This window comes from Lineus longissimus, chromosome 14 (genome assembly GCF_910592395.1).
Source record: "Lineus longissimus chromosome 14, tnLinLong1.2, whole genome shotgun sequence".
In the NCBI taxonomy this organism is placed as follows: domain Eukaryota; kingdom Metazoa; phylum Nemertea; class Pilidiophora; order Heteronemertea; family Lineidae; genus Lineus; species Lineus longissimus.
Window position 1 is genome coordinate 13,343,855 of NC_088321.1, and position 23,170 is coordinate 13,367,024.

Sequence of the window (23,170 nt, forward strand, 5' to 3'; positions counted from 1 at the left end):
ACAGGAATAGCGTGTATAAATAGTATGAATCTGCTATAATATTTATGATTATGTTAAACAATGTTGCTTCAAAAGACTAGAAAGTCGGCAGAATTGTACAGTAACTGTTAAACTGAATTTCCTCGCGGTTCTCATGATGAACTCATCCCGCATCGCATGGCCCCCGCATTGCGCATATGACATGTTTTAGCATTTGTCGGCCGTGTATGTTGTAAACATTAGAAACTCAGCCTGACCAACCAGAAGGACTGAGCGGTACCTCGGTTACAATCAAAGCCTGCATGTTCATCAGGTCAGTCACTGAGTTGGAGACGATTCGGAAAACTGAGCCGATTACAGCGGTCGTCCTAAACAGCGTCCACCAGCGCCCAACAGTGTCCGCCAGGGTTAAAGTCAGGTATAATAAAGTCATCACAATAAAATTTAGTAGCCATAAACGAAATAAGTATGCAATAAAACGCATTTCCTGAAAACTTCATGACACTTGAGTGTAAGATAAGTGAGATGTTGTCTAAAATCACAAGGCTCGATCCTGTCAATCATTAAGAGAGTGAATATTTTCTTTACTGCTATCTACTACAGAATCCTGAAGCCATGTCTTCGAGGAAAGAAGTCCTTGGTGTCTCCCAAGGATCCAGTCTCCTTCCTCTTCGCTTGCGACGGCAGCTTGCTGCAGCGAAATCAACACCAAGCCGCGTGACAGCAGCGCCACCTGCAGTTGAACAAGATGACAGTGATGACGATGATTGCTGTATCATAGTGCCAGATTCTCCGAAAAAGAAGCTGGAGCTGGTCGAGGTTCCCGAGGAAGAAACGGCATCCACCAGTAATGCCACGAATGAGTCTGTGAGAGCTTCGATAGTTCGACAGTCTGAAGAGGGCCAAGGTAGGCCAAAATAATTAACAAAATAAGTTCAGTTCATTTTTTGGTTTAACACTTATAGGGCAGGACTCCTGGGATAACACCGGGATAAAAATTTATGAGGGATAACTGCATGAGATTTTGTACACCCTAAAGCTAAAAAATGGCAGGAAGTGGAGGGTCCACTGAACACATTAAAAATTGGTGTGGCCTACAAAACATAAAATATGTTAATTACACTTTTCAGGTACCAACAGTGATGGCAGAACGGAAAAATCGAAAAAAACATTTCTGTCGAGTGAGTCACTTACAGCTCGGATCAGAAGAAACTTGCAGTATCTACGCGACGGGCGGGAGGCAACACCATTACCTGTTACACAGTTGCCAGCATCGGATGATGATGACGTTGGGTCCATGTCAGTCGGGGAGCTCATGAAACGAGCTAAAGGTATTAAGACTTAAAGGCCTATGTCGTTCGTTAAAAATTTTGAACTTTTAATTGAATTTTAAAATGTCAAATTGCGAAAATACGTACTACATTGTATGTTGAACAAATGTTGCATTCACTGCTTGCAGGCATGGTTGTATTAACAAATGAAAACAAAGAGTTGAAGAGAAAGGTGTTGGATCTGGGCGCTCGGTTCAATTCGTTGGAGACTCGATTGCACCAGAAGGAGGGCCTGGTCTCGCAGTACGAGTCGGAGATTGAGACGATGACAGATTTGCTGAAAGATGCGGAAAATGAACTGGATAAGGCACACAAGGAACGGATGATGAAAGGCCACTCGTCGGATGAGGTCAACAAACTCAATAAACAGTTACAGTCGCAAAAAGTAAGGTTGCAATCTCACTGTGGTATGTCTGGCCGCTGGGGTCTCCTAAAGCCCGCTACACACGAGGGATTTCTCACCAACTTAGTTGGTTTTTAAATTAAGAACAGGTGCACAGGTGACTGGAAGTTGAGAGTCGTTCACCCACTCACACGAAAGACATAATCCCAGCAATATTTAGGGCCTGCACTATATTTAGGCCAAAACCTTGGTCAAGGCTAAGATAAAGAGTCAAAATATGGCCCAACTATGTTGTTGACTGAATCACACGGGGAAATTTCTACCCCACACTCCTTATATAAACAAAAAAATCCTTATATAAACAAAAGATGTCGTCGAGAAATGGAACAAGTCGGTAGTGCAGCCAGCAACTCCAACTAATCGGGCAAAGTATCAGTTACCTGGTCTGGATTCCTGTTATGAATTAAAATTCCAACTAAGTTGGTGAGAAGTCCCTTGTGTGTAACGGGCTTTAGATCTTGCAAGAGCTCTGCGAGAGGTCCCTGGTTCGATTATCACTGTCGGTGTGAAAGTCTCGGCTGGGCTTTTAAGGAACGGCGTAGGCCTTTAACCACTATGCCACTGGTAGCCGTTTACTGCTTGATGACATTTTGCACTGTTTTTATTTCAGGAAGCTCAAGAAATGCAGGACCAGGCATTGAACGAACTGCAGCGGCAGCTCAAGGCCAGTCAGGCGGAAAACAAGACGCTAAAGTCGTCAGTATCAAAAGCGACAGAGGCCGGCCATCGCGAGGAAAAGGACCTCACCAAGAAGACACAGGAGATCGTCAAGTTGAAACAAGCGCTAAAAGACGCCGAGACGTCGTTGACTAAAGAAAAGCAGGAGAAGAAACTGGCAAATTTGGCGGAGCAGAAAGTGAAGTCTGAGATGATTTACAAGTGTAGCTTGTTGACGATGAAGACAGAAAAGCTGCAAAAAGTGAGTTTTGGGATAATTAGTAGCTGATAGTGATATGAATAAAATTCACGGTTAAAATATTCCATTTTATCAATCGAAATTGATTCTTTTGTACACAATCACATATTTGGCCTAATTTCCAGGAGGAGCGAGAGGTGGCGTCCTACCAAGAGAAACTGAAGCGCTCGGAGGAGGTCAGACGAAAGGCACTCGATGTCACCAATATGTGCTATAGTACCATTGGGGCGATGGCCAAGGAGTTGAAACGATGCAAAGAGATCAGTTGCTCCCTCAGCGATCTACTACAAGAAATACAGGTAACATTTTAACCACTTATTAATGCCGCATAAAATTGGTCGCTTTTCTGCTATGGAAACTTGGACAAGCTCCGGCAGAGTTGTTCTCGGCTGAGTTGTTCTCGCCTCGGGTGCAATAACCAAGCCGACTTTGACTTTCATTTCACTGCTACTAGTCTTTGAAGCAGGCTTGCTGATGGAGTGATTGATATATGCTTCTCTTCTGCAGCTGAAACTCATCGACCGCCAAGTCAAACAGATAACGGACGGAGCAGGACGCACTGACATCACAATGGATCAAAATCTAAAAGAAATGCTCAGGAAAATCTGGGAAGTGCAAAAACAATTCCGCCCAGTCATCCTTATCGATGTGAAAGACGACAACGTCGGGAATATCAGGAGCAATGTTACGGAAGCACCAAATATGGATACTGGGACTGGTACCAGTGGCAAAGGGAAAGGGCGTGGTAGGGGAAGGGGACGAGGGAGTATGAAGGGCACCCCGAGTGTAGCTTTGCCCTCGGCACCAGCTATTACAAATATTCCCGGTGACATGACGGAATTTGACGAAAAGACGCATCAGAATAATAAGTTGTTGTTGCAATGTTTGGATTTGTTGGCCGTGGCGCATAGTGATGTGTCGTCGAAGGAGACGCAGTTGGCAGGGCTGAGCGTGGAGTTGCAGGAAGTTCGGAAGGATCTCCAGAAGAAGGAGGAATGTTACACGATTCATGTGTATGAGCAGAGCAAGGAAAGGGAGGGACAGATTGGGGTGAGTGTCAGATTCATGTATATGAGTAGAGCAGTGTAAGGGGGGCCGAATGGGGTGAGTGCGCTTTGATTCATGTGTATAATCAGAGCAGTGTAATGGGGACCGAATGGGGTGAGTGTGCTTTGATTCATGTGTATGATTAGAGCAGTGTAATGGGGACCGATGGGGTGAGTGTGCTTTGATTCATGTGCATGATCAGAGCAGTGTAATGGCGACCGATGGGGTGAGTGTTCTTTGATTCATGTGTTTGAGCAGAGCAGTGTAATGGGGACCGAATGGGGTGAGTGTGCTTTGATTCATGTGTATGATCAGAGCAGTGTAATGGCGACCGATGGGGTGAGTGTTCTTTGATTCATGTGTTTGAGCAGAGCAGTGTAAGGGGGAACCAAATGGGGTGGTTGTTGTTTGATTCATGTGTGTATGAGCAGAGCTGGGAAAGGGGGAACAAAATGGGGTGGGTTGCAGGATTCATACCAGTTTACATATATGGAATATTTTTAATCAAACGGCATTAACAGATAAGATACCTCATGAAGACGGACATGCTCATCATTTGTCTTGAAGGATGTGACTATTTTAGTTTTGTTTGTTTTCAGGATTCTGATGCTGAAGGTGGAGATGATAACACGGGCAGTAAGGTAATGCAAATTTCTCAAATTTTGATTCCTCAAATGTTTTTTTTCCATTATCTGATGGGGTTAGGTCACTAGCAAAACTCCTAACTCTCTTCATTTTTTCAACTGGGCCCTTGACCAGCTGAGGCCGAGTTTTATGAGTATATGCCCTCGTCAATAGCATTCTGCCATAATGACGTCATTGCAACTGCTGCCCTCTATTTCCCCATCGCTGAATTACAGGCAATTTTGGACAAACATACAGTTTCGTAATGGATTCAGGCTTTCTAACTAGGGCAGTTAGATTGAATCTGGCACATGTTCGAGTGGCGAGAATACTACACAATTGTTTTGAATATTTTTCTCTCTGACTCTATGTCATCATTCATGCTAAAAACAATGCAGGGTTAAAGATAATTGACTTTGAAATAAGCTCAAATGCGTAGAAATAAGTGTAGATGTCCGACTGTCACGTGACTAAAACGTCATCGATATATTATTCAAATGACCTTGTGATCTATAAAAGTAATGTCGCGGGATGCTATTCCTTTATCTATTGCCCAGGCAGTCCAGAGGGTCATCACGTCGTATGCCGCCTTACCAAAACCCCTCGACTCGACAAGTCCAATCAAGGAGCGTCGCTCGAGCGCGAATGTCACAGTGATCCCGGCCAATGACGCAGCGCAGGAGAAGATGAACGTGAGGATGGAATGCGAGAGTGACGGTGAGATGGACGAGGGGTCAAGGACACTCGGCATACAGACAGAACCAATCAAAGATCACGTTCTGGTGCTTATTGACTCGGGTAAGGAACTGAGTCTTGTTTGATGTACGGTGGACCCTCCCTCAGCCTGCAGTTCTCTACTTAGGACACCCTCTCTAACCACTAGTTTGGGGATTGAATGAAACGATCAATTTTTTTGTTTCAAGTCAATCCTACCTATCTAATTGGGAAATGACAGAGGTCAGTCCCAAGAGTGTCCTTAATAGAGAGGTTCTAGTGTAGTGTTTTAATGTTGAGGGGTGAAAATGGCCGGTTGTTGGAGAGCACGTTAGCTGTTAAAGTGATAACTACTGCGGGGTTCACCAGGAATGACTCATGCCATTCTCCAGTTATCATCATCATGTGTGCAAAAATGGCCAGATCACAGAATGATGCCGATTTTTCAATGGCTTATTATCAATCACAACAGCCAATTTCTAGGTGCACATTTTCAAACAAATTCCTGATGTTTCTAGTTCATGATGTCATGATGAGGAACCTGCACAACAAAACCTGCCAATAGGGGGTTATGCAGGCAAGTGGACCATGGTTGTAGTGAGAAAGCCATTCTCCGGGTCAATGACTATTGAATATTTCATCCCTTAATCATGTTATTTACTCTACATGGGGAAATAGCACCAAAACCGTTGTTTTATTGGTCCTTAATTCTATTTTGATGAGTTTTAGGAAGAAAATCAACAAAAATTAATTTTCATGGAAAATGCACTGGCAGTGTACCTTTTAGTACTGGTGCTGCCATCTGGACTTTAGTTTTGCAGGTTCCTCATTGTATTAAGTTTTTCTGCTTTGCCCCTTTCGCCGACAAGAAAACTAATTTCACGTATCTTGAATTCAGATGATGAAAATCCTGTAGTCATAAGCGATACGGAGGACGAACAAAATTTATCCATGGACGGGGAGTCTAGAAGCGTAGGCATTGGTGTTAATACCAGCGCAAGGTATCGCCCCGATTCCAATCCAACAGATATCACAAAAGACGAAAAATCAAGCTCACCAGTCAAAGCCTTATTGACAAACGTCACAACAATACCGCAAAGTTTGTTTGATAACTTTTCCACGCCTTCAGATGACGTCTCCACCTCGCAGGCAGATGAGGAGAAATCTACCAGTAAAAATGACAGTTCTGAGAATATTAAATCTTTTGATGCGGAGATGAGAGTAGACGCCGACTTGGTTGCACCTCGTGAAGATGTGAAGGAGGAAGACGCGTCAGATTCTAAAGAGAAATCCCTTTGTAAAGATGATGCGACTGACAAGATTAAGGCTTTAGAACTAATTGATGAGCTCGAGAGCCAGAAAGTCGACTTGAGCAGGGGCCCGCCAACAGCTCGGTATACTATCAACCAGATTATGATGGCGCGGATGATGCTCAAAACGAAGCGGGTGGGTTCTTCGGGTGTGGATGGAGACGCAAAGGGTGCAAGTGAAGCTGAGCAAGGTTCTGAAGGTGGCGTTGAGAAAACCAGTGGTAAGGAGTCGGACTTGGATCGGTCTGCAGAAGGAATTGATCAGGATTTGGAAAAAGACGCAGCAAGCGAAAAAGCACATTTGACTAAAGACAAAGCAGACGTGCAATCAGTACCATCGAACGAGAAGTGCGTATCTCAGAATGATGAGCAGTCGAAAGAGGTTAGCACAAGTGCTGAAAATACGGGCACTGCTGAGCGGGATTCGGATGATCAGGTGGCTCCATCTGCTGGAGATGAGCCAAGCAATGAAGTCGAGAATGATATTATGTCAGAATCGTTGTCTGTTATGAAAAGTCTGGCGGAAGATGCAGCAAAACTTTTTGATTTTGACGACAAGGGGGGAAAGTCTGATGATACTGCAGAACCACCTAGTGGCCAGTGTCAGAAACGGAAGCATTCGGCGGATGATGATGATGATGTCGATGATGATGACAAAAGTGAAAAGAAACAGAAGCGAGATGCGAGTGACTAGTTTGAATTTCAAATGGGCATCATGGCCTGTAGATAGCGAGTGTTTCAGATGAAGAGTTGTAGCAGGGCTAGAGGGCAGCACAGTGCCTTTTCTCTATTTCATCTTTTTGCCTTTTTCTACAGTGGCCAATTTGCGACGTTGAAATTGTTGCGTCATGCCAGCCTGTAGAATGCTGATGCTCGCAGCCAAATATTTTTTAAAGCAATGTCAGAATGACGTCACTTCTTAACTGAAATATCCATGTAGTTCGATGCGACTTTGGTCGATCTTAGGGTTGGCAGGAGAGTGTATGTTTTTCAGTATTGCAAATGTTTCCAATGTTTTATTGCATGTATGTAAGGTGTCAAGTTGTAGTGGTCTATAGTTACCTGCCTCAAGTTTGTCAATTTCATGCTTGAAGGGATAAGGAATATAAATATCACGGACAACCCTTCCTCGGTAAATTGCATTTCTATTTGTTTGTTTACTTGTTCTTATTGATGAATAAGATTCGTTGCTAACTTTAGCTAGCATTGGCGAGTGCCACCCACATATGTAGAAAAATGGCCTTGTTGTTCAGTGCATCAGATTATATTTGATACTTGTCTAGGTTTTATCTGGCTCACATGATGCACTTGGGAAGGTAGTTAGTCATGAACATTACCAAGTTTACTGTAATTTTAATGCAGTAGATGTTTGCGACTAACCCCCTGTAATCTTAATTACACTAGACTGGGTAATGTTCGTAATACAGTAGATGTTTGCGACTAACCCCCTGTAATCTTAATTACAGTAGACTGGGTAATGTTCGCAATACAGTAGATGTTTGCGACTAACCCCCTGTAATCTTAATTACAGTAGACTGGGTAATGTTCGCAATACAGTAGAAGTTTGCGACTAACCCCCTGTAATCTTAATTACAGTAGACTGGGTAATGTTCACAATACAGTAGATGTTTGCGACTAACCCCCTGTAATCTTAATTACAGTAGACTGGGTAATGTTCACGACTGTTTTATTTTCAACTTTAATGCATTAAAGGAGTAACCCATTTTATGTCGGTTGTATTTACTGGTGGTTCAGGAAAATTGAATACAAAATGCTGTGTTGAAGTTATGATGCGTGAAGACTCGCAATGACGTGGTAATTTTTTGTATTTGTTTACTGTTGTATACTGATTTCCACTGATTGGTCAGAACAAAATCCCTTTTATAATAAAATCATGATCAAATTTATATAGGGTTTTGTTCTTATCATTTCAATTATTGGATGGGTGGCTATGATAAATCACATGTTGAATATGAAAGATCGAGGGCTACGAAATCACCCTGGGGAATCAAAATCCTGATAGTCTGGGCATAACGTGCCAAATTCAGGTTTCAAGTCATCGAACAAGTAGGTCATACGTATACTCCCAGTATTTACACTTTGGATGTAGTGGACCGGCCACGTCCTGTTGCCCAAAAAGAGGATCTGGATGTCGAAGTGGACTGCATGGGAGTCTTTTAAAACTCCCAAATGCTTACTGGTGGTGCTGGCTACTTTTTCCGAAGGACCTTTTTCCCTGATCGGCAGCGCAAGAGGAAAGACAGCCTCGGGGGAGGAATACTCCCCGGAAAATAACACCTTCAAATGTGGAGCGAATACTGAAGAAGAAAATGAATGCCGTGGTCACGACGTGGCAACGAGTTTGTGGCATCTGCATTGCAATGGAATATTTGAGAGACTTTGTTAATACACCGTAAATATTAGAAGTGTCATCTCCTGACTGACTTGACTGTAGAAAGTAAAAGTCGAAACAAACCAGTACTGTAATAATTTGAATATTTAATGTATAACTATAGATGAACAATGCTACAATAATGCCACCATTCATCACATGAAATGGTATCGATCAATATCCACAAATGGATTGAGTATTTAGCTAGGGAAGAGTGTAAAGGTTGACACAACCAAAGATAAATGAACCCAAATCATATGAACCGGATAAACACTCCCAAACATGAAACTGATGATCAGATTGAGATGTAATTTTCATGTACATGTAAACTTTCATTTGAGGTTAACATTGCTTATTTGTTTGTTTAGTTTGGCTTGGGGTCCATCCATTTGTTTGGTATGTACACACTGAAGGGGAGCGGGTCTGGGAGTTTTGGGGAAAATGCTTACACTTGTGTATTTGCCCTGTACATTTTGTCCTAAATGTGCGTACAGGGGGGGGGGGGGGGGGTCTCAAAATCCCCAGTTTGATGCGTACATACATTATGGATGGTTGTTTGTTTCATTTGGCTTGTTTCAACACATACATGGTACATTCAGTGTCACAAATGTCAGCTTTAACTCATCCGCAGTCCACTAAGCAAAGGTGGTCCACCGAATCCACAACTAAGAGGGAAGATATCAATCTTAGGAGTGTCCGCTCAAACGCTCAATACCAGAAACCGTGAGCCTTATCGTGGTCCTGTTCCTGACAAAAAGATGTCACATCCAAATACGAATCATTTCGTATCAAATTCGATTCGGACCCATCCACAGCATTGGAAATTCCGCAAACTTTAAAAGACTTCTTGATCGTCTGTAAATTGTCCCGCCAAACCTTCTCCCAACCTTTTACAACCCATTTCGCGACTGATTCCATTTCTTCATTCGTCCAATGAGCGCTTGGCATGTTGGCTAACTTGCTGACCGCTTCATTGACCGTGTGGAACCACGACTCTTTTAGATGTGAGCGGAAAAGTTTACAAACGCTGATCGACACCGGTTGTAATCGCGAGTTGCATCCCTCGGGTATCACTGCTACGATGACGTTGTACTTGGAGAATAAATCCATGATGAATTCGACTCTGTGAGGTTCGTATGAGTCGATGACGAGGAGGGATGGGCGGCCATGCGTGTACGGGAGGAGGACGCGCTGGATCCACTCCACCATGATGCCCTGGTCAACGCTGCCTTTATCCGTTACCTGAAGGATGCAGTGCGGGGGTGTATCGATGTCAGCATCAGATTTACCTGGAAGAAATGTTTACAAAATATTTGTATTACGTTGGATTAAAATTAGAGTACTAAATTAATATACGAGACAAACGCAAGAGCAAGGTTGGCCCACTTCAGTTCCAAAACTAAGGTCAGCAATAAGTGCCTCAACTCACTAGGTGACACGACATTTGTACAAGGAACATGTCTATTAGTTTCAGAACTGGTAGAGCCTGCTTCAACTTAGTAACTGTGGACAATAGCCGACTGGACACCACTTGAACCCCCCTAATTCCTCCTGCCTGTAGTCCGATCAAAAATTTATACAACGGAAAGGGTGTCGGTTACATTGTAGTAACTGACACTTTTAGCAAATTTCTTGGAGTCCCTGGTACCGTGCCATCTTGTTCATCAGACTCCTTGCTCGACTAAAATCTAAATAATTTTTCAATGATTTTGTTTGGCGACAGTTACGGTCTATTAAATGGGAGCCCTTTTTGCATGAAAAACCAACATACTGTATCTCCCTCGTGCTCAAGTTGTTGCTTTAAAACATTGTTGTAACATTGACAGTTAAAACATTCTAGGATTTTACCGACGACAATAAGTTTTAATCATATCATTTACCTTTCATGACCAACATTGGCTTCAATCCCTTCCCCTCGCCCGTCACCGCTCCGAGCAATGTCAAGTGCTGTTTCCGCCCAATCGTCACACGAACGACGACTTCCTGTTTCACCTTCGTTGACGTCTTCATCTTTTTACCCGTCAAATCGAAGTAAATCGGCACCTCATCCATGTTGATAATCAGCGATGGATCAATCGAGTACTCCTGTCGAATCTCATGAATCTGGCGTTGAAATTGGGTAATCAAGTTTTCCAATTTCGGCGGTAACTTTTGCGACATTGGCGTACGACCATCAAGCATTGCCACATGGCGGTTCCGAAATTTCGCAACCCAACCATGCGATGCTTTGAAAGACTCGCACCCGTCAACTTGGCGGACAATTTTTCCAGCGTAATTACCAATATCGTCCACGGTCGTTGGACGATGCAAATCCCGACATTCTAAAATCCATTGCAAAATCAATTCATCCACTTCATTCCCATAGCACAATTTTCGTCCAGAGCCGATTTTTCGCCCCGATGTGGGGTCGCGATTTGCATCTTTCTTGAACGTCCGCTTCCAGCACGATATCGTAGAGACCGGTATATTAAGTTTGCTCGCCACCGCCCTCCCACCGAATTCCTCCGCCAACTTCAACAAGTCCTCCTTCTGTTGATAGTTGTACGAGTTATATTTCCCGCCACGCAACGACTTCTGCACGACCCAATCTGGTATTGCAGAATCCGGAATCACGCTCCCACGATCGACATGTATGATCTTATCTTTCTTCGGGCGGCCACGTTTCTTTTTCCCAACCTCATCCCCAGTCAGTTCAACCTCAGGTTTAGCAGTTTCGACATTTGTCACTTTCTTTTTCGGGGGTTTGCTGCAAGGTTTTATGATAGCCCCCGGGCCGACAACAGAAGTTTCAGCCAATGTCTTACTGGTACCCTCTTTGTCAAGTGATTTCTCCCCAGTGTCATCATCGCTTTGGTTTCTCTCGGCTCTCTCAGAGGTTTTCACGTTATCGTCATTTGATTGCACCATTTTATCTGCCTCCGATTGTGTGTTAACCCTTTGTTCCGGCTTACGTTTCCTGGGAAACTTCTTCCGAATCTGCGGCAATTCCCTCAAATCAATCTCAAGATTTGAATCTAATAGCTCAACATTTGACGCATGATCTTCACCATCACCAACAGTGGATCTCTTCCACATTTTCCCTTTTCTCTCCTGATCACCTCGGTCTTCCAGCTGCTTCTTAGTTTTAGAGGCACCCACCCAGTCATCTCCATCAGTCAATTTTCGCTTCCTCATGTTATATGCACCCTCATGATCATCTCCATCTGCCAGTTTCCGCTTCCTTGTTTTAGATGCACCGTCATCTACATATTTCTCTCCCTCCTTCAACTCTGATGGCAATGTAATTAGATTCCCCATTTCTTTAGATGCTGCTTCAGGACCACAGGAACCAGCCAAGGGTGCTACATCCAACATCACAGTATCACTGTTCCCAGCAACAGGTTTTCGTAAGTTGTGTCTCATTGGATGCTTGTATTGTTCTGCACTAGGGGTCGGCGGAGTCCTTTCAATTTTCTTCGGCCTTCCTGCTTTACGTTTTGTCTACAAAGAGAGTGATTTAAAGGGATTCAGAATCAAATAAGTGTACCAGACCGGGCTCCTTAGCCCTGGCAGACAACAATTCTCAGGGATGGTAAACTCAGCGATTTGTGTGCTGGGTTGGAGAAGCGAACATTAACCCCCCCCCCCCCCCCCCCCGATTTCCTCAGGATGAAGCAAAGCTCAGGGATGTGGAAAGTTGTTTTTGCATTTTAGACAGAAAAATGGAGAAAAAAAATTGAATGTTGATTATGTTCTTTGCTTGGACTCCTCGAAATGATAACAACAACATAGTACCCACCTTAGGTGTGTTTGAAGCGCTCCGTACCACCTCATCTGTAGCGACTCGTACAGGTGCTGAACTTTCATTTTCCTGCCGTATCTCTTTATTTTGGCTCAGTCTGGTCTTGCGGGGACGGCCTCTCTTTTTGTGTGGGGCAGAAGGTTCCAAGGCAGCATTCTCCACTGCTGCTAAGGTGGTGCCAACTTGCCGCCGACACGACACTTCACTTGTGATATTCTGCTCATGATGAACTGGAAAACAAAAACCTATATCTCCATTTACCAAATTACTGTCAGCCCGGACATTTTCGTGAGCCGTTTATTTTCCTGTTAACAGATAATCGAGACAATATCATGACAATGACCTCGAAAATGAAAATCTAAATTAAATTATTGCTACGGATTGTCAAAACGCTGAATTAAAAGTATTGGTACGCACATTACAATTATTTCAAAAAACCGCATAATAGAATGGCCTCAAATATTAAAAAGTTGTAGAACATTTCATCACAAGCTACTCAAGTTTATCAGTCGGTTTGGTCTTTTGAGAGAGGTTCTATTATACTTTTATGGTGGTGTTTATTAGGTCTGCCTACCTGGCTGAGAAGTCTGTTCTGATCTGCCCTCCTCTTCCTCTGATTGTTTACTCATTGCAGGTAAACCTTCCGGTCTCTTGGCATTCTTGGTAGGACCACACATCTTCTTGAGGAGCTCCTCAGTTTGGACAGGAGCTGGGTCTTCATAATCACGACTGGTGCCAGCAACACTTGAGCCATGTTTCTGTTTGCTAGGAGTGATGTTGTCCTTGGCGACAACAGTTTCCATGGTGTCACCACAGGGACCAATAGCAACAATAGGGCTAGCAATATTGTCCTCTCCACATGTGGGTTCCACAGCAACTGAAGTTTTCATGGTAACAGTGGGTTCCACAACAACTTCTACTTCTTTTGCAACTGTAGAGCAACAAGATGCTGTTGCCATGGCAACATGACTTGTTATTGGAACCCCGGACACACCTGACCCACTTGACACCTCCTCTTCTTCACCGATAACCGGAACCCCAAACACTGGAGACTCACAAACCTCGACCGTGCTGCTTATTTCGTTTGAATCATCCGGCGTTGGCTTAAAAATTTGTAAACGTGTCGGCAGGTGTACATAAAATCCCCTCGCATGTCTTTCCCTTGTGGCTTGACTGACTGTCGCTGAACGCAGTCTCTCCTCTGGTGGATCCCCCTGTTGGGTACTATCAGGTTCACACGTCACCACCTCCACTTTCGTCCTCTTCTCAAATTCTTTCGACGTATCTTCCAACTTTCTTCGCCGTGGTTGCTTTGCGGTTGCGTTTCTGTGGCTACTTGTTGAACCTGAGGGTCTGGGCAAGTCACTTCTCCCTGTACTACTAACACTACCTATTGGCAGTTGGGCTGCACTACCTGCTGCTGCAGATGGCGCCCTGGGGCTTCTCCCATGAGCAGAGTCTTTAATCCGCGACTGATTGGTGATCTCGCAAGTTTGTGACAGTCTCTCTATCACTGTTGATGGAGCTGCATCAGCAAATGTCAAAACTTTACGGTCCATTTTCAACTGATTTCCATTTGTGGTCTTTTCCTCTTTTCGTTCCATTTTTACAGATTGTACAGGAGTAGTGTCAGGTGGATTATAGGTGGTGCTGGTATGAGGTAGATGCAATGACTGTTCAGGCCTTTTCACACTGGGCAGTTGACTTGCTAACGAACACAGTAGGTAATCCTTTAAAGGGCCTTTGATATCATTTGAATTCATTGAACTGAACGCATTGCTTGATTGCGTAAACGAACTAATACGAGGTAGAATATTTGTACCAATCCCATCCGGAGTAAAATACAACACATTTTCTTTCATAGAGTTCAACTGGACTAGCGTCGCAATCTGTGGTAATGAAGTACTTTGGCCACTAGATGGTGTATTACTGAATTGACTACAGGAAGCAGTTTCTACGAAATCGGTATTTTCAGTTTTTGGAGTCGCCATCTTGGATGATTCGGAGTACAACGCCTTATCGTTTTCTGCACGTTGGTTGTGGTTTATCTCTGCATGCTTTTCTGGAATATAGGTTGATGTCGCCAGGCCAGCTTGTACCAACTGAGCGTAATTTTCTTTATCTAACGCAGGATCGCTGGGCGAGGCCATATACTGTAACTGGTACTGGGCATCTGCGGCATCAGACTGCAAATGCCCACCAGGCTCCTGATATGAATAAGCCTGCCCCCTATCTTTAGCATTGGAACTAAAACCAGAATAATTTCCCCCTGAATAGTCAGTATAGTTGGTAGCTCTTTGATAGAGGACAGAATCCTGAGATACATTTGACATTCCAAGATGCAGTTCGTCGTCATAGCGTTCGTCTTGTGATTCGCTAGTTTCCTCTGCATACAAAGGAGTGGCCTTTGTTTGCAATGCAGTGTAATAGCTGTGATCCAAGGCGTTAACATGTTCGTATCCCATATTCGACAGTCCAGAACCGGTCACACTCTGCGCCAACATTGCGTAATTGTGAAACAAGTCGATTGGGGTCGTCGTTTGCGGATAGTACGCAGATTCTAGTTCCGGGTCTTCGGCCGGTTCGTGCAAGACTGAATCATCCTGGTTCGTACTCAAGGAGTCATGCGAGTAGGAATAACTGGAATCTGAAGTCTCTAAGCTCGTTGAACTTGAATTAGCTGTAGGGTTTTCGTACTCGAATCCAGAATGTTGCACAATGGCTGTGTTGCTGATGTAGTGTCTGTCAACTGCTGAAGTAATACTCTGACTGGTGTCTCCCGATTGCACGCCTTCAACAGAGTCCGAGGTGGACCCGTGTTTACTCGATGTTATCGTTTTGCTGGGATAACTATAATTGGGAACAAGGGCGAAGGCACTATAAGACTGATCCGCTGTGATTTCCACTCTTGTTCCAGGGTCATGTTCCGAGGGTGGCAGATGAGATGCACATGAAGATGCCGCTGCGATGGTTGTGAGAGAGTAGCCATAGTTTGGCACAATCGAACTGCTACTGAAAGAGCCTGACGTTGGTGCATTAATATCTCGAGTCTCAGTTCCTGCGTGGACTGAAGTTGAAGACACTGAACCTCCTGACTGACTATAATCCAAAGCTCGAGACGTCTGAACTGCATTATCTATTGAAGCCGACTGACTGGGCTCAGCAGTTAGCTTAGAGAAATTGTAACCTGAAGGAGGCAATTGAGACGAATTTGAATCTGTTGCAAATGAGCTGGCCCCAGAAGCAGTGCTTTGATACATGTAGTAATCAGGTTCAATTCGACTGCGCGCTGCATTTGTCACTTTCGAGCCAATATTTGATGAGGACTGCGGACATCTCTCATAGTTGTTTTCCAGATTCTGCGATACTGAAGTAATTGTATCGTTGATGGCAAAGTCGGACTCTGTGGCTGTGGTAGAATATTCATATTGTGATGAAGATGTTCTTGGCGCAAGTGATACAAAACTTTCCTGACTTAGGCGCCGTGCCAATTGAGAGTACACCTGTGGAGAGTCGTATTCTGAAGCCTGAGCTGGCGGAGCTGAACTTGTCTCGCGATTTAGCGAACGCGCAATCTGGCCGTAAGCATAACTAGCCGCTCGGATTTCTGAAAGAGTCTGGTCCAAACTTAACCCCATTTCTGATGACGCCACGCTAGATGTTGCAATTGTACTCAAGTCTACACCCGTTTCTGATGGCTGGGAATAGTTAGCATAGACTGCATGTTTACTCGATTGTACCACATCAACAGCTTGTCTACCAGCATTTGCACCCGATATAGAAGGATAATAGTACCTTGAATCATACTCAGGTTGCACTTCAGACACTTCAGTCTCCTCGGTTTTAACCAGACTTTGATCGTACATGCTGAAGGTCAACTCAAGCGAGGACTGTCCATGGCCGGCAGTCCTTCCATAAACATGGTCTGTATAGCTATCTGAATGTCCACTGACCTTTTCCTCTCTCTCATCACTTCGGCAGCTCCCCTCCTGCTTCACCTGGCTGGCATACAGCTGGGCAGAATACACTGCTGCTATTGCCTCAGGCGTCATGGAAGCATAAGCCTCTGGCAATTTCTCCTCTACCTCATCACTCAGTGTCCCCCGGGGCGTCACCTCACCCGTTTCTGTTAGCTCGTAAGACACAACCCTACCCCGCGACGTCTCACTCCGAACGCTTGCCTGGGACACGTGGTATGTCTTTGATATAGCTCCTCTCTGCAGTGCCTTCGCCTTGGACCGACTATCATTAGCTCCACAAGGGAACTGGAGTTCACCAGCATATCCCTGCTCATTTGTACTTTGAACAGACTGCAGGCCACTTGAATTAGATTCAACAGGGCAGCGATCATTCACGGTCTGAACAGAATGCAGTTCATTGAGATTTTCAACAAGTTGTGTCCCACTCATACCAGCTTGAACAGAAACTGACTGTGCTGCTGCAGTGCACACAGATTTGGAAGTGAGAACTTTTGACGTGTTTGTTGCAGCATCCTGGCTCTCTGCCGATGTTGTTTGTGTTTGTGGCACCTTAATCCCGGACATGTCCAGCGACGAATTTGAAGCATTGTTGCTGCAATTGAGCTCTAGTGCAACTGGAGGAGAGGTCTTTGAGGCATCGTCAGCCTGGGTAGTGCTGATCTCACCAGACGGCGAAACAGTCTTCCTCTCTTCCATCTGTTTAGGTGACGACAAAATGAAAATGGTCAAACCTGAAAAGAAAAAAGGGACAAGACGATAAAGCATCAAATTTAAAATTTAAAAGGACTCTTGCTGGGATCTGTCTTCCATTTGATACGGCCTCTCTTCCCTCTCCCTGGTTTTGAATAAATGTCTCCCTAATCTCCCTTATTGTGAAAATGTTGTGACTATGTCTTCACTCTAGCTGGTTGTGATGTCTTCACTCTAGCTGGTTGTGACAACATCTCTTCTGTTTTCACAGTAGACAGAATGCCTCCTCTCTCTCCTTAGTTGTGGCCGGCTTTTCTGCTTATGGGGCCAGGGGGTCAGCCTTTCATGTTCTATTTTTCTCACATCAGCACATGACAGGAGTACACGGAAACATCAAAGGCCAACAGCAGAAGTCTGTCACTCTTTCCCACAGCAAAGCCTCTCACCAGAGGGCCATCACTATAGGTAACAGGCGAATTGTCTACACTGCAGGGGTTATGATTACACTAGGGCAATAATTTTAACCACTTTACAGTCCAAATCACAATTTACATCGGTCCTGCTTCGCGTCAGTGACAGTGACACGCCACGCACACGAGTTGCGTGCCAATGACGCACCAGTGACACGATTATCTATGTTTCACGCATAAGAGCTCAATAACACTGTCCCCCCGCCCCACTCGATTCGGGGAGGGGGGGGGGGGGGGGGGGCGGGGGGACTATTGAGGCTTGAGAGCTTATTTTCACGTGCCTGTGATTCAGATGAAAATGGAATTTTTTTCACTTTTGGGTACGTCAATTTCACATTATGACATATAAGTGATACTGTGTCATAATTTTTAGGGTCCTGATATATTACCTCTAAAACTTTCAACGCAAAATATGCCTCTGTCATCTTTTTGACGTTTTAAATCCGAAAAGATTGCAATAAAAATAGTGCTAAAATTTTAGAATCTCCATTTTCAATTATGCTACTGCGCATCATCAATTACGCATAGGAGGATCGATTGGGTTTTCGTCGCCGAAAAGGTTCAACTTTCTAACACCAGGATCGCTGGTGAGAAAAATACCGTCCTGTCGCTAAGGTCTCGTTAGGGAGTTTTTCCCAAATGTACGCACATCCCAAGTTCAGTGTACATACCTCGGCAACAACAGTTAATGCACAGTTTCTTGTTAGCCGCCTATTGAGTAGCGCTCGAGGTTTCAGAAACTCCAAAAAAACATGTATTTGCCAAAACAACTGCTAAATTAACACTGACATACTGTGAGGACCGAGAAATCAATGAGTTTAAGAACTGCGGTTAGGGCTTGGCCGCACATGAATACAAAAAATCCTTAATGAGACCTAATAAAATAAAAGCCTGTGGTCTGGTTGTGACAGTGCCAGGCTTGCTGTTGAGGAAAGTCTGGCTGTGACCAAGTCTTATAGGCTTGCAGTGATAAAGGCTTGTTGTTGCTGAATGAAATTTTGGTTGTTACAGTGTCTTTAAAACGCTTTTGTGACTAAATGAAAACCTGGTTGTGACAATGCGTGATATGAATAAAGACTAGCAAATGCTTTTACGGAAATTTTCTACAGAAAAGCCAAATGTAAATGTAGAAGTTGCAGTAAAAGCATTTGCTAGTCTTCATATATATCGCCCATTGGCTTGCTGATGTGACCAAAGGAACGCCAGCTGGTTGTGACCACAATAGGATTGACAACATCTGATTGGTTTGCTATGGCCAAAGAAGTGCCTGGTTGTGACAGCCATAAATGCATGTTGTTGCTAAATGAATGCCTGGTTGTGAGGACCTGCTGTGACTAAAAGAATATCTGCTGGTTGTGACCGTCATAGGCTTGGTGACTGAAGGAACGCCTGCTGGTTGTGACATCCAAAGGCTTGGTGTCGCTAAAGGAAAACCTGGTTGTGACAATATCTCATAGGCTTGCTGTGACTTAAGGAATATCTCCTGGTTGTGACCATCATAGGCTTGGTGACCAAAGGAACACCTGCTGGTTGCGACAACCAAAGGCTGGGTCTCGCTGAAGGAACACCTGGTTGTGACAATATCTCATAGGCTTGACGTGACTAAAGGAATGTCTGCTGGTTGTGACCGTCATAGGCTTGGTGACCGAAGGAACGCCTGCTGGTTGTGACAGCCAAAGGCTTGGTGTCGCTAAAGGAAAACCTGGTTGTGACAATATCTCATAGGCTTGCTGTGACTAAAGGAATATCTGCTGGTTATGACCGTCATAGGCTTGGTGACCGAAGGAACGCCTGCTGGTTGTGACAACCAAAGGTTTGGTGTCGCTGAAGGAAAACCTATAGGCTGATATGAATAAAGTCTAGCAAATGCTTTTATTCAATTTTGTACAGAAAGGTCTGGTGTAAATGTACATGGAATTTTAGATAAAAGCATTTGCTAGTCTTTATTCATATCACCCATTGCTGTGACTAAAGGAATGTCTGCTGGTTGTGACCATCATAGGCTTGGTGACCAAAGGAACACCTGCTGGTTGTGACAACCAAAGGCTTGGTGTCGCTAAAGGAAAACCTGGTTGTGACAATATCTCATAGACATGCTGTGACTAAAGGAATGTCTCCTGGTTGTGACCATCATAGGCTTGGTGACGCTAAAGGAAAACCTAGCTGGTTGTGACAATATCTCTTAGGCTTGATGTGACTTAAGGAATGTCTCCTGGTTGTGACCAAATAGGCTTGGTGACCAAAGGAACACCTGCGCATGCTGGTTGTGACAACCAAAGGCTTGGTGTTGCTAAAGGAAAACCTGGTTGTGACAATATCTGGTAGCGCGGCTTGATGTGACTAAAGGAATGTCTGCTGGTTGTGACCACCAAAGGCTTGGTATCGCTAAAGAAAGACCTGGTTGTGACAATATCACATAGACTTGCTGTGACTTCCTGGTTGTGACCATCATAGACTTTGTGACCAAAGGAACACCTGCTGGTTGCGACAACCAAAGGCTTGGTGCCGCTAACGGAACACCTGGTTGTGACAATATCTCACAGACTTGGTGACCAAAGGAACACCTGCTGGTTGTGACAGCCAAAGGCTTGGTCTCGCTGAAGGAACACCTGGTTGTGACAATATCTCATAGGCTTGCTGTGACTGAAGGAATGTCTGCTGGTTGTGACCATCATAGACTTGGTGTCGCTAAAGGAAAACCTGATTGCGACAATATCTCATAGGCTTGCTGTGACTTAAGGAATGTCTCCTGGTTGTGACCATCATAGACTTGGTGACCAAAGAAACGCCTGCTGGTTGTGATAACCAAAGGCTTGGTGTCGCTGAAGGAAAACCTGGTTGTGACAATGGGTGATATGAATAAAGTCTAGCAATTGCTTTTACTTCAGTTTTGTACAGAAAGGCCCAGTGTAAATGTACATGGAGTTTTAGATAAAAGCATTTGCTAGTCTTTATTCATATCACCCAATGGGCTTGATGTGACTTAAGAATGTCTCCTGGTTGTGACCATCATAGGCTTGGTGACCAATTGAATACCTGCTGGTTGTGACAACCAAAGGCTTGGTATCGCTGAAGGAAAACCTGCTTGTGACAATATCTCATAGGCTTGCTGTGACTAAAGGAATGTCTGCTGGTTGTGACCATCATAGGCTTCACCTGCGCATGCTGATTGTGACAACCAAAGGCGTGGTGTCGCTAAAGGAAAACCTGGTTGTGACAATATCTCATGGGCTTGCTGTGACTAAAGGAATGTCTGCTGGTTGTGACCATCATAGGCTTGGCGACCAATTGAATACCTGCTGGTTGTGACAACCAAAGGTTTGGTATCGCTAAAGGAAAACCTGATTGTGACAATATCTCATAGGCTTGATGTGACCAAAGAAATATCTGCTGGTTATGACCACCAAAGGCTAGGTATCGCTAAAGGAAAGCCTGCAGCTGGTTGTGACAATATCTTATTGGCCTGTTGCTAAAGCCATGAAAGCAGTCTGGTCGTGACCCTAGCTTTAGACTTGTCTTTGCAAAAAGGAAAGTCTGGCTGTGACCGTGTCTTATAGTCTTATAGACTGTTCAGTGCTAAAGGAAAATCTGGTTGTGCCTCTATTCTATAGGCTTGCTGTGACAGGAATGCCTGGTTGTGACAGTACCATAGGCGTGTTGTTGCGATAGGAAAGCATGGTTGTGACAATATCTTATGGGCCTGTTGCTAGCCAGGAAAGCAGCCAGGTCGTGAACCTGACTGGAAAGCCTGGCTGTGGTCGTGTATGTCTAAGGTTTGCGGTTAGTGCAAAAGGAAGACCTGGTTGTGACTCTATCTTATAGGCTTAATACTGTGACTGGAATTGCATGGTTGTGACAGCTAGTACCATTGGTCTGCTGTGACTGAGGATAATAGGGACAACACCGGTGATTATTTGCAATGCATTTTCTATTAAACTTAAAAATCTGCCAAAAATAGGAAATCGTGTTTTTTTACAAACCGCCACAAGGGGTTAATATCCATGGTCTGGGACATCCCTCACTGCAATGGCGTATAGGGTTCACCACGAAAATCTAGAGAAAATCCTATTTTTGTAAAACAGTTCTCAGATTCTCACTTTCCAAGCTGCTTGTCTCCAGAAATGAAGCCCTTACTGGTGCTGCCCTCCTGAAAATACCCGGGGGACCATAGAACTGAAATCAATATTTTATGAAAGATTGAATACTACTCTATAATTCAAATCAATATTTATCTTGATTACCTTGGTATTAACCCACGCCATCCCAGGGTCAACTTTTTGTTTTTATTCGCCCATACCGATGTAGGTGTCACTGGTGTTGTGCCTGGGTGACAAAATCAAATAGGCCTGATGTCGCTCAAGGTGAAACTGGTTGTGCATATTTTATAGACTTGCTGTGACTAAAAGAATGCCTGGTAGTAACAGTACCAAAGGTGTCTTACAGACTTACTGTTGCTGCATGTATAGGAAAACCTAGTAGAGACTGGTCCTATAGGCCTGCTGTGACTATTTCAGGAATGCCTGACTGTGATCGTGTCTCATAGACTTGCTGCCTGGTTGTGACGATATCTTATATCCCTGTACTTCAACTCATGACAACTCTCGACCCCCCCCCCGCATGGATTGTAATTTAAAAACGTTTGCCTTTGATGATATTGTTCATGATATCAAATGTGTTGACTTTTAAAATAGATTCTGATAGACTCGGAGCGGAAAATTTGTTCGGGGAAAGAATCTCGCGTATTGGGTTACTAAACCGCGAGAGTGGCCTTCAGGGAACAATCAAAAACGATTCACTGCCTCTGAGATTGGCAATCTGTCCCTTGCCAGGAACAAAATAATATGGTCCCGCTGTTTCCGCTAGATTTAGAAGTGTAACTTAAAGTGTTGCGCCCTTTTCTAAATTTAGTGCCACATCTGCCCTCGGCCCTTCCTCTTCTGGTCGCCAACCGATTGTGCAGGGGACGCCTCCCCGAGGCTGAAGGGTGCATTGCCCTGGGCGCCCACGCGAACTGCGCGGTATAACATCTCAGTCATCATCTAATTTTGATCAGAAAATATCGTAACATCATCAATAATTATCTAAATAAATAAATAAATCCAGTCCTTTTTAATTGCGGTGATATACGCCAATTTCAACAAAACTCAAAACTGAACGATCCAGATGCGATGTCTTCGCCAAATTTGGACCCCTCCTCAACGCAGCACCTGCAAAGGGAGACCGACAATTATACTTTTCTTCCCAAATCATACGATTTCATGTGATTACGCAATACGACCCTTACAGACGTGGGAAGTTGGACCCTTATTTGTCTGTTCATGTTGTTTGTTTCTCCGATTGTGCGCCTTTCACAAAACCATATAGTTCTCGTCTGAGTGCGCAACAGGGCCCCGCAGACGCCCACACATCAAACGCCCTTTCATGTACAGAATCATTTCAAATCAATATCACATTACCATCGGGAATAAAATCACACTATTCAACAATAGAATCATTATTTATACCAGACGAATCCTAACAAAACGCGTTCCCG

At 44.2% G+C, this 23,170-nt stretch overlaps 2 protein-coding genes across 3 annotated transcripts; one reads left to right on the forward strand and one right to left on the reverse strand.

Annotated features, from left to right (window-relative positions):
* Positions 1-8,196, forward strand: LOC135499018 (uncharacterized). 2 transcript variants are annotated; one of them, XM_064789633.1, is made up of 10 exons: positions 1-22; positions 583-886; positions 1,110-1,310; positions 1,439-1,695; positions 2,324-2,632; positions 2,755-2,928; positions 3,137-3,679; positions 4,276-4,317; positions 4,858-5,098; positions 5,913-8,196. In XM_064789633.1, exons 2-10 carry the CDS (start codon positions 595-597, stop codon positions 7,016-7,018), a joined length of 3,165 nt encoding a protein of 1,054 aa, XP_064645703.1. In that variant the 5' UTR covers positions 1-22; positions 583-594; the 3' UTR covers positions 7,019-8,196. The 2 variants fall into 2 exon arrangements, with proteins under 2 accessions (XP_064645703.1, XP_064645701.1); XM_064789631.1 differs by lacking the exon at positions 1-22 and adding an exon at positions 153-397.
* Positions 8,197-8,803: 607 nt separating this feature from the next.
* LOC135498891 (serine-rich adhesin for platelets-like) lies at positions 8,804-18,132 on the reverse strand. The gene is made up of 5 exons (XM_064789407.1): positions 18,027-18,132; positions 13,072-17,208; positions 12,495-12,727; positions 10,597-12,196; positions 8,804-10,005 (listed from the first exon to the last, which is right to left on the reverse strand). The coding sequence occupies exons 2-5, from the start codon at positions 17,171-17,173 to the stop codon at positions 9,425-9,427; spliced, it is 6,516 nt and encodes a 2,171-aa protein (XP_064645477.1). The 5' UTR covers positions 17,174-17,208; positions 18,027-18,132; the 3' UTR covers positions 8,804-9,424.
* Positions 18,133-23,170: the final 5,038 nt, after the last annotated feature.

Bases quoted from the DNA above. Each gene is read 5' to 3' on its own strand.
- LOC135498891 (XM_064789407.1), bottom strand. From the start codon at position 17,173: ATGGAAGAGAGGAAGACTGTTTCGCCGTCTGGTGAGATCAGCACTACC. The intron at 12,197-12,494 runs GTGGGTACTATG...CTCTCTTTGTAG, and splicing joins GCGCTTCAAACACACCTAAG to ACAAAACGTAAAGCAGGAAG. The intron at 10,006-10,596 runs GTAAATGATATG...CATTTCTTCCAG, and splicing joins GCCAATGTTGGTCATGAAAG to GTAAATCTGATGCTGACATC.
- LOC135499018 (XM_064789633.1), top strand. From the start codon at position 595: ATGTCTTCGAGGAAAGAAGTCCTTGGTGTCTCCCAAGGATCCAGTCTC. The intron at 2,929-3,136 runs GTAACATTTTAA...TCTCTTCTGCAG, and splicing joins ATCTACTACAAGAAATACAG to CTGAAACTCATCGACCGCCA. The intron at 4,318-4,857 runs GTAATGCAAATT...TCTATTGCCCAG, and splicing joins ATGATAACACGGGCAGTAAG to GCAGTCCAGAGGGTCATCAC.